This window comes from Calonectris borealis, chromosome 1 (assembly GCF_964195595.1).
Source record: "Calonectris borealis chromosome 1, bCalBor7.hap1.2, whole genome shotgun sequence".
NCBI classification, from domain to species: Eukaryota; Metazoa; Chordata; class Aves; order Procellariiformes; family Procellariidae; genus Calonectris; species Calonectris borealis.
Genome location: NC_134312.1, coordinates 198514836 through 198526919, shown reverse-complemented (window position 1 = coordinate 198526919; position 12084 = coordinate 198514836). Strand labels below are relative to the sequence as shown.

The following is a 12084-nucleotide window of genomic DNA, read 5'->3' as shown; positions in this document are numbered from 1 at the left end:
ATCTTTTAGAAAGATACCCCCCATCTTGACTAAAGGATGAGGTGATGCCATGTTGGGGGGGTGAGAGAAGGGGGAGGTTAAGACAGTGAAAATGCATGCAAAATGCAAGCCAAATTTTCCAAAGAAGAAAACTGAAACACGAACATTTGTTTAAGAAAGAAGTTGCCCTAGTTAAGAAAAGGACACAGTCCCTAGACACCAGATGCTCTCTGGATTAACATGAGAAAGCCTTTTACTGAGGAAAAAAGTTACTAAATTCTACTACTGTCTCTCTAAACAGTTAGGTCATTTGATTTGGAAATTCTCTAAATATGGATCACCAGTGCAATATCATTTCAAGGAAAAAGGATGATTCAAACAGATGCTCCTTGCACCCTGTGGAAGCTATTTGGAGTAGAGTCAGACACAAGTTGCCTTTTTATTTTTGTTTGGTTTATGCTTTGATTCCCCCTGGAATCCTGAACAGGCCTATATAGACTTTCTCTTCCGTAAGTGCCTACTTCTGGCACCACTGCATTTGAAATACCATTTGAACATGAGATGCTACATTATAGTGGTCGTCTTAAATTACTCAATAAGAACATACTCTGCCTTCAAGGCATGCACATACAGTAATGCTTTAGTGGGAGTTATATGTCTTCGCTGAAATTAATATACCCCATGGAGATCAAGTTTTTCTTTTGAACACTTTTTTTGAAACACGTATTACCATACACTATTAGTCTCCTTTACAAGAAGGATTCCTTTATATGTTTTCTAATCAACACAAAGTTCTTCTACACAATCACAAAAAATACAGTTCCACAGTGTTTTACTGATTTTTTAAAGTTAAAATTCTATGCTGGTGTGACCAGCTTTTATCTCATACTGAACTAAGAAAATTCATTGCTTTTGTCAGTAACTCCCTGACTGGAATTTAAACCAAGAGCAACTGACTTTTACATTCTAACACTAAATCCAAAGACAAGGTTTTTGTTAATGCAGAAGCAACACATGAACATGGAATTCCTTCTTCAGATTTAACATTACTGCAACTAACACAAAAGGAATTAAGTGTTAGGGCCCTCTACGGACAAAACTCTCACTGCTTATTGCTTACTTATTAAAATGGAAGTAATAAATGATCTGAGGCAGTCTAAGTAAAGAACATTCAATTAAGTTACACAGCAGAAGCAATATATAGTCCACAGAAGTTAAAAATGAGAAAATCATTACAAGATACCACAGACTTTACGATTATGGTAGCTCCTATAATGCTATGTATTTGGAATATACTACTGTTTATGACAGAGTAAGCCCTTGATAAAACAGTCTAAAATTTTCAAGATAAATTTGGTGAAAGGTCTAGTTATTCAAGCCTGAAACGCAGGGGGCTTCATCAGAGCGCAGAACAGAGCAGCAATACAAGACTGCCACTTTGCTTCCCAGCAGGGTTAACACAATAAGCAGTTATCTATGCAAACAATAGCATTATCCATGCCTTTTCAAAACCCCACCTTCTACTGAAACTATCAGAAGATTTCATATCACTTGGTACAGCCAATCTGCCTACACGCTGCCAGAAGGCAACATCAGCTGATGCTCACAAATCACTGAGAAGACAGTGCATCCTCTCTGCTTCCTGTCAGCCCCACCTGTTCTTGCCCTGCGATCAGTCTCAAACACATACACAGAGCACCTCAGCTGTAAATAGCATTCAGAGGATGTCCAGCAACTGAAGCACCTCCTTTCTTATGTTTCTTTTTTTAGTCTTTATTTTACATCTTGGTTTCTGCAGTAAAACAAAAAAGGCTTTTTACTCTCCTCTTTACCTGTAGTAGTCAGTGCTGAATTTGATGGGGTAGTTTGGGACCACTCACCCAAATAACATTCAAAATAACATACCTAAAATGAAAATGCTGGCCAGCTCTCTAGAACTGTGACCAATTCTTGGATACATCATGCGGGTGAGGGGAATTAAAAAAAAAAAGGAGGAGACACCTCAAGATAAGAATTTCCAAACAGCCCAACTTTTACACACCTGGTTATAATGCCTACTCATAGTAAGAGAAAAGAACTTGCACCAGAGAGTTAAGTTACACTTAAAAGCATATTAACATAAGCATCACAGAAAGTGCGTCTCCCTGATTACTAAAGAACCAAGATGTTGCACAGCTTTGCCCTGAAAAATACAAAATCATAATAATGAAACCCAAAAATACATCCAAGGTATCCATTCTAGACAGCTGCCTTGAAAAGGAAACAAGCAGAGATGCTCCTAGCTTGAAGGCTAGGAGAAGCCATCAAGCACTACAAGGCCACACGGCGCATCTCTGACAACAGGACATGGCAGTTGCTCTCTTTTGCCTCTGACCTGTGCGATAGCATAATCTGAGCAATTGGTTGCCTGCATGCCCTCATTGCCACTGATCCCCACTCCAACGTGAGCCGTCTGGATCATTCCTACATCGTTGGCACCATCCCCAATGGCAAGTGTTATGGCATTGACATGTTTCTTGACCATGTCTACTATTTCAGACTTCTGTAGAGGAGATACTCTGAAAAGAAGAGAAAAAGGTGTCAGTTTCTCACATGCTGAGCTATATGCCTTTCCCAAAAGGACAGCTGTAATCTACATTTAGAAGTAATCAAAGGGCAGTTGCTGGGAAGTTTCTTTATTCAACAACTAGGCTTCAGAACCTGCGCCAAATCATTTCAGAAGGAAAAAGTAGCTTTAAAAATAATTTCACATTTATCATTACTGGCTCATATTTTATGCAAAAGAGACCAAATAGATATGAAAGGTTTTAAAGCTTTTCCTCCCCCAGCCCCAACCTGATACACAGTGATGTTATATTGGGAACACTGGAGAACCTCTTCAACTACCATGGCTTATAGATTAACAGTGCAGGCTTCCCTATCTGCTGTCAACAGTGCATCTCTGTCCAGGAGGTGGAAGACCACTAATACATTCAGAGAATAAATCAGAGACATTTTCAGTGGTTTGGCAAAAGGTACTGCAGGCTTACCTTATTCCGTCCTCCAGCTTACTTCCCCACTTGCCAGCCCGTTTTCCAACCTCTGACCACACAGTTAGGATCAGAAAGAATAAGGCCTCTCCCTTGCAACTCTGATTTCAGTGATGATGTTACTCAATTCCAATTCAAAACCAAAAGGCTGACTCCGTAACATCTGAATATTCTGATCAGTTTTATTGGTAGTTACTTTAACCTGATCCTTCTCTCATTTTACATCAGTTCCAGTTCGATAAAAATTGATCGAATTCAGTAGAGTTGAACTAGTCTAAATCAGGGAGAAGTGAAAAAATACTCAGGACTAGGTTACTAAATTGAGTAAGACACCCAAAATGCCCTTTTTTCATAGAAAAGGTGGATCAGGTTACCAAATCATATGAGGTATTCTGGAAATACCTACATGTAGATTAAATATTTCCATTCTAACCCCATCTGTACAAACAACCCTAATTCCTTTCCCCATCAGTTTTAGTTAAAGTTCCAAATTATTTTATATTCCCTTAAATAAAGCTTTAGACAAAACTTTTCCACATCTCAAGTCAGCCACATAACACTCAACAAAAAGAATGTAACTGATATCTAAAAGCTTTACTATTAAAATAGGGGGAGAATGGGGAGCTTGGGGAATGGGGGAGACAGAGTTTTTTTACATAGCATTTTTTCCAGAGTCTGCATCCTGTGGGAGCAACTTAGACAGTCTTTTAACACAGCCAGCTGTATTACGGCTGATCAAAAAAAGCAGAGTTATCTTGTTCAGCATTTTGCTTTATGGCCTTGATTTTGTTTAGTGCCAACCACCTCTTAAAATAACTTGATGACTAATTGGGGGAGAAAGAGTTCCTACGAAAAATTTGCTGGGCTCAAAATTCACATGTAAACTAAACCACCTGAAAAGTCTAGCAGCTGTCCTGTTCCTAAAAACTGAAAACAGGAAGAAGTTGACTGGGCCATAAAATTTGCTTAATACCATTGGATAGATTTATTAAGCACTCAACTACTTGGCAATGGAAACACCACTTGGCACTGTAAGGGCCCAGTTTAACAACCAACACAAAACCCTAACACACTAACCAACCTATGGTGCATGAAAGGTGTCAGTTTATAATTATAAAGCAGCCCTGAATATGTCTGCATCAAATTTTAACTTCTCTTTCATACATACACATGTGCACACTCCCTTCTTCCCCACCCCCCAATCTTCACATGATAAAATACTAAAGCATGGAGCAAGCAGTCAACAAGGACTTCAAGCCATAAAATGGGAGCTCCGGAGGGACTTGGAGCCAGTTCTGGAGGAATGGGATTGACAAGTGCACAGACCCCCATTACCAGCCCCAAGGGCACCTCTAGTGCACAGGACCATATACTTTTGGCAGTCCCCTCGTGCGATTATTTCATTACAGCTGAGCACTGTGCGTATCTGCTAACGTCCTCTTCAGACAGGCACATCTCTCAGAAGTCCAGTTTGCATTCATTTAGTTTTCAGTTGCATGGCAAGAGAAATGGCCAAGAAGTTCCCTGGTTTTAAATATGCTTAAAGTAACAGGGGAATGGAAAAAGACAGACTGTGAACAGCACCTCTGATTCTGTACTTTAAGCTAGCAGCTTGTCTACAGACACTTCAGACATGACCAGAGTGTGGCAGAGATGCTTGAGCTTGTTCTAGTGCAGTTTAGCTGCGACATGTCAGGCAAGCTAATATAGCCTGTATTCACTTCTATGCCTGCAGTGTAGGTGTGGCTTCAGATTTTAAGTCAACTTTGACATTAATGACCTATTATTTGTCAAATCAATGGAACACCCCAATATAAACACATTTATCAACTACTACATAATGTACACAGAGTATGCTTTTACTATCTTGACCAAATAAAGTTAATTATACCCACAGTTATATAACACCCAGTTAAAGACTAACATCTTTATATGCCTAGTAAGACTAAAAAAGCTACAGGAAACACTAGATATATGCTTTCAACACCAAAAATATTTCTCCCCTTGGTTTACGAAGATTAAATCTAAGAGAAGATTTCAGCACAAAGTGTTAGATTATAGTCATTTATTCTAAACAAAAACTTTATAGCAAGCATCCTCTTTGACACCTCCCCATCAAGTACAGCCCCAAACTCCACTGAACACCTTCTGCTGCACACAGTATATTAACTACAAAAGTTGCAAATTGAGATGGCTACTGATTTCTTGCGGGGTTTTATACCCCTCCCAACTCACACTCTCAGCCTCCAAACCTCTTCTGATCCTTGTAATCTATTTGGTACCAACACGCTGCATGAGATGACATTAATCCCCTTAGCCAGATGATCAGAGCTGCAGTCCATTTCTGCACATTTGATAGGCTGTCTACATGAGTAATTGGAAGATTATAGTGCAGGACACTATTAACCTGCAGCTTCCCCCAGGTGATATCCTCGAAGGGGAGGAGGAATAGCCAAGTTAACAAAGATTCCTAGACAAATGAATAAGTTCAAAGTAAAAAGTGCTAGTAAGAACTAGCTACTCTGGAGAAAAATTTTGCAGCGACAGGCAGCTATTGGCAATTATAATTTGGTGGAACATCCCTGGCTTTCACTGCAGAGCTCACTGCAGCAGTATCAGGATGTAAGCCTTGCCTTGATATACACCCAAATAAGAATTAAGGTGTGAGCAAAACATCAGTTGCATCACAATCTTCTGCTTGCTTATGTATTCATTCACTGGTCAGACAGCAATGCTTCTTACAAAGGTTCTTAAAGCGCAACTCAAGAGAGTTCACTGAACATATCTTTATACATAAGTTATTTTTATTGTCTCTGCTCAAAAGCACCTTCGACAACAGATACAATCAACCTAGTCTAGACTGATTCTCTCTTTTACACATACTCCCGGGACAGGGCGGGGGAAGAGTCAGGTTTCAAATACCACCATTATAGCTACAGGATCAAGTCTTCAGATTCCTGTCAAACTGCTTCCCTGAGAATCTGGATTTAACCTACTCATGCTACAGAGAGCCTGGGGTCAGGACTGTGCATTTATAAAGGTGTTCAACATTTGGCTGTGCAATAAAGAGTGTTCATGGATGACGGAAGGGACGCATAAAGTTAAGTGTCAGCCATACAGCAGACCTGCTGCTTGCCCACCTCTGGGACTTCCTTCCTGCAGCCTTGCTCTTGGGAGGGCAAAAGCTGATATAGAAAATTGGTAGGTTCTCTTCAGTCTCAAACCTGGTTAGTCTTTATCAGCATCTTTAAACAGATTAATACAGAAAGCAGTTTCCATCCTGAATGAGATGACTGGTGCCTTGATATCATATTGCTTCCTCTGTAATGAGATGGGTGGAAGCAAGAGATGGCACGAAGCACTATACCTTGGGAAGAAGCTGCAAGAGAAATGCAGCCCAGAGCCGGGGACCCTCAGAAAGACATGGACCTAATCATCCTCAGGTCACTTAAATCCATAAGGAAACTGTGGAAGGAGGCAGGGGTAAGTAGTTTTCAGATAATGCAGTACTACATTGTTACTATCAGTAAATACTTTAAGGTCCCTCTTCTACTTAGAGAAAGTTAATGAAACAAATAGCACAGGGCACAGCATGGAACAGTAACACAGCTGGCTTCCATAGAGGATGTTGTAACTGGCTTCCCGCTGACTTCTGCAGATCAGCTCGCAACAGCTTTAAACCTTTAGTCTGCATTTACTTCTTTAGCCGGGGTACACACATTTATGAGCAACTTCTTACCTGATATGTTTTGCCTGTTCAGGAAAGTTCTACTCATATGGTTTAGTCTTAGGTAGTTCTGCGAGGAGCAGGGAATTGGACTCTATGATCCTTATGGGTCCCTTCCAACTTGAAATATTCTATGATTCTACTCAACATTTTGCTGGAAGGTTTGCTCAGGCTTACTTTATTTCTTTAAGAAAAGAATTCCAGCACAGATGGAGGATCTTCCAGTTAAATTTTTTTCATCAGGAATACTTATGGGATAACCAGAGCAATTCACAAATTCATATCAGCTCTGTCATCTTTCAGTGAAAGATTTCACAAAAAAAAACCCCAACAAAAAAAACAGTGAAGTGGTGATGCTTTCAAAAATAATTATCAAACATTTTATTTAGAAACCCATTTTGGTAGCAAAATTTTTAAAACCTCAAAAGTAGAAGCAAAACATTGAAATATCCATTTTAACCAAGCAAAGCAATGCAATAGAGCTTTAAGTTCAATTTTTAATGTACTGCAACTGATTTAAATCAGTCAATTCCTTCACTGCACTTTTTGCAATCTGGCAAGGCAGCTATCCCTCTTATTCCCAGACTCCATCTAATATATCAAGATGATTGCAGTCACAAATGAGATGAGAAGGACACAATCAGCACAACCAGTTCTGTGTCACATAGGTCAGCTACACTCCACAAGATACTATCAGCAAAAACCGAGAAACAGTTTCTTAATTCTGTCCCCATGCATATCTGTATTTATTGCACAATTACAGATGCATGAGAGCAACTGATGGCAACGGTAAATAATACTTCTCACACAGGCCCTTAAACTACAGCTGCATCATTGCAGATGCTTCAAAGTATACAGACAAAAACCACAGATGGGAAATAAAAATGCAGTATTTCAGAAAATGATTAGTTTTATTTATTGCATTCAAGTCTAAAGGACCTAGTAAAGACAAGGTCCTGCTAGAGTAGACACTGAGACTATCAACTGTATATGAAAAGAGACATGATTAATAAAGAACAAGATAAGTAAAATTTATTGGAGTCCATTTATCTACAAGACATAGGCAGAAAAAGATTGGGTAATTTATAAAAGACCAGTTTATATCCAGACCATCTTACAAGGCCATGAAAGGAAGGCAGCCCCACAAGCTCTTCTACACCTGAGCAAGGTACAGCTTGATACTGAGTCTCAGCACTCCTCTGTTCCCTCTACATGTGTTGGTTTTTGTGTGGATTTTTTTGTTTGTGGGTCCACTCCCCCAAAACAAGGAGACTAGAGCATTTCTGTTGAAGACTGCATACTTCCCCCACCCCCAATTCAATAAAAAATACTCTTAAGATATTCCTACCCATGTTTTATTGTTCATTTGTGAAATTTTTAATGTTCATTTGTGAAAAGAGGAAGGCAAGGAAGGAAACTGTTTCAAGTATTACCTCCTTCTGCTTCCATGCTGTAACAGGGATTAAACACAAAGACATTAATGTCTTTAACATGAAACATTAATTTGATATTCTACTTCCTTGAAATGCCTTGTTAATGCAACACAAGAGGCCCTTAAGAGCCTACCTTTATTGCAGTGAACATGATTTTACCCTATTCTATCGTAAAATACACTAGTACTTCAAAATGCTTAGTGACCTCATTTTCAGAAAAAGGCAGAGATGGGAGACAGCCCAGAAAGCGCTGAGAGCTATCAATAATATTGACATTTAAGTCTATGCATTGGTCCCCAGAAAAAGCAGCAAGATAAGTTAACACACCACTAAAAGTAATGCTCAGAAAGCAAGGAATGTTACCATGACATCATATTTAGCAGTTTTTAATTACACATCGATTTCTCCTGACACACACCAGGATGCAGATTTCAACCATGTATCATCCAAACAAGGGCTAGTCTTGAATTACAGTCATGATGCTCCGAGATATCTTGGATAGACTTATCATGATGCAGTGACCCACACAGAAGAAGGGTGAGCCAAAGCATACACACATCGTATCAACTCAAAATGTGCATTACATTGAACACTTTTCATTTATCAAGTGCTCCGAATCTCCTTCACCTGTTGACAACCACAATTTCACAGGGACTAGCTCTGGTGCAGTACTTACAACTTTGGAGACAGTGCTGAGTGAACTGATAGATAGTTTTATGTTCATAAAAAGCACTAAAGGAATTCATCCAACTGAATTTAAGTGCCTCCAATGGAGACATCTCTATCTGCACTAATCACGCCACGCTCCTTTTACAGTCAATGGAGAGAAACAGGTACTTCTGGGGTGCAATTCATCTGGCTTATTTTAGACATGTACTTTAAGGGTATAGTTCATCTCCTCTTACAAGTGCCCTTTTCTCTCCACCAGCGTGAAGAGGGCTGAAGGTAACTAGTTCACATGAAAAAGCCTACTACTGATATGTAAAATAACACGGGATGAAACCCATCTCATATTATTGCAGTGCTAAATACCTTCAAATTAATCAGGTGCACAAGTTTTTCCTCTCTTGCTTTCTGGGAAGGTGGAATGCTTGCTTCCTCACGGCACAGGCACCCAATGCTGAACTGATTGATACCCCACATCCTCCTTCCCTTCTCTTAAAATTCTTGCTTCTTGACTGCACTTCCAGCTCTTGCTAATTCTTTTCTACAGTAATTTCCCAGTCCATCTCTTCTAAACACAGCCAACTAGAAGTCTCACCAAACCTCTACTGGCTTCTGTAAAAACAATCACAGCTTCATCACCCTTTGTCATTTCAGCTGCAATCTCACTTCTCCATACTTCCTTCATTTTTTTTCCTGAGCAGACCATCCTCCAAACTGCTTCCCTCATCCAAATGTATCAGACCGATTTCAAGTCTGTTTTTTAATTTTAAAGAGTTTTACATCCCATTTCACTTATCAGGAGTTTCATTTCATCTTGTTGTAACTACCAAAAAAAAAAGAAATCTTCCTTCAGTTTTTCAGCCTCACTGATGTGCTAGTCACACACTTGACATTTTGAGTAACATGTATTACCTCTACATTTCAGGTTACCCAGAACAGGGTATTTTTGATGCCTAACATGGCTCTAAGTCAAAACAAATGCACACACCCCTTCACACATGCTCATAAAACATGTGGCAGTTCTTTTTAATTTAATGATTACCAAAATAGTTCCTTCTGCATCACTATAGGTATAATAGAAATGCCTTCTTAATAAAAAGCTCTCTTTGTCATTATAAAGCCACTGAATCTTACACACTCTTCTGAAGAGGAAGAACCTAAATTCATTTAGTATCTTTTTATCACAAAGATTTTTCTTTTCTAATTATATACGTTTCTTTTTTTTTAAAATATATGTATCACTAGAGGATTTCTCCCTTGCATTCCATATTTTGACGACTCATTTGCCATTCACAGTTGCCACTGAAATGATCTCAAGAGGACAAGGACTATGAAATAATCTCTTTATAAGATGGATTCAATGTATTAAGCAGTGTGATACAATACACAGCGCCCCAGTGAACACAGGGTTAAGTTTCAAGTCAGCATCTTCATCCTCTTTGATTTCCCTTCCTGCATGTTTCTGTCTTGATTGCCCTTCCCCCAACCTGCTTTATGGGATAAAGATTAAATAGGGAAAATCTAGTTTGGAAAACGAATTATTTGGAAAGTGATGAGTTGGCATAAACACGGTGTTGAATGGGAGACTATTTTGCATTTTTAACTATAACGGTTGCTAGTGGCAACAGCTATAATGTGTTTTTAAAGTGAAACTAATGTATCAAATTAATTTCGAGCTTCCCTCACCACAAGCTGATTAAGGCATATACATTTCCATGCTAATCAGCCTTAGCAGCTCTCATGCAACACAGAAATCTGCCTTTTTCTAATGACAGAGCAAAAAATTTCAGTCTGTAAAATGTACAGATTAGTGCCTTTATAACCTTGAGGACATGCACAGAGAGCGAGCACCCATGTGTTTCACACAGCAGCGTTGTTTATAGACTTTTGCAACACACGTGAAATGAAGTGACAGTTGAGACTATGGCCATTAATAAGCACGTCTGCCCACTTCGCAAGGCTCTGCCCTGCAGTGAAGCCAACAGATAACCGGGAGAGCCAGGGTGAGCACCTGCCTCTAGAAGCAGAACAGCAATACTGTGGTAGCGTCAGCCATGCCACGTGGACAGCGTTGTCGCCTGACAGGCACTCTGCTCCTCCACACTAGCTACAGCTCAGAAGTACAAAATACAGCAGCTTCAGACAGCATTACTATTGTCAACTACTGCTTCTTTCAGGATCATATACCTAAGACACAAACACTGACATGGGAGGAAGATGAAGGGAGATGTAGCTAGCAGGTTTGAGATAGTTTGCCATTTCAGCAGTGCTACAAGCACCGACAGTTTTATTTCTTCATTCTGAGTTCTAGTAACTCTGCATGATTTCTTTTTTTCCCTCTCTATGAAAAAAGTCTCCTGGAATTTAAAATGAGAACGCACATAAATAATCAACTTGCAAATACATGTTATTGTTGAAAAGCCTAGGATCTCTGAATTACATGCTCCTGGAACAGACAGATAGACACAATCCCAAGCAGGGTACATTACCCAGTAATTATCATCAGAAGGCTGCAATGTGGCAGTATATCATGTTGAGGACTCACTACCCAAAATGAAAGTACCACCTATTTGTAAAAAGTGAGATTTTCAATTTTAGAATTATCAGTATACCTCAAAAGTCAGGGTCATGTTGTATCAGTGAAGAAAGGTGAGCTCTCAAAAAAATTTTTTCATGACAACACCAAAGAAATGGAAGTTATTTCCCACCCTTCCCTGAAGTCCAGGCTCTATTTAACAAGAACAAAATGCTTGCAGTGAAGTCCCTAAATCTTTAGAAGTTTAGAAAAAAAAGAACCAAATTTCTGGTTTTCACAATCTCTCCACAGCTAGGGAAGTTGAGCACCAGCGTGTTCCCACCAAGATTAAAAAATTCAGACCACTTTTAGACAGAAAAGACATTGACAACTGGAAGTCTGACTGGATCAGCTCAGTTTTGGTCAACTATTAAATCTGTGCTCCGTTCAAAGCCAGGTTAAGTATTAACTTACAAAAAAACATTCACAGGATGCTCACTGCTCCCAAACACAAGCTGCAAGAAAGGATCTTTACATCAACCTCTAACCTCAGGCTCAATAGAAGCAACACTGCTAAGAGTGGGGAAGGGAAGGATGAAAAGGAAAGGAGTAATATTCTAGAGCAAAGTCAGTTATACACTAAGTTCATGATTAAATTGAAGCATTAAAATACAGCATCTAGGGTAAGGGGTGCTTTTGTTGTGTGCTGTCACCACCTATACTATAAGTTAATAT

At 39.3% G+C, this 12084-nt stretch overlaps 1 protein-coding gene across 1 annotated transcript in view; it reads right to left on the bottom strand.

Annotated features, from left to right (window-relative positions):
• ATP8A2 (ATPase phospholipid transporting 8A2) overlaps positions 1-12084 on the bottom strand; it is a 213470-nt gene that overhangs the window by 56753 nt on the left and 144633 nt on the right. The window contains exon 27 of the mRNA XM_075143130.1: positions 2354-2537. Coding sequence (XP_074999231.1) covers positions 2354-2537 — 184 coding nt within the window. The remainder of the gene's footprint in view (positions 1-2353; positions 2538-12084) is intronic.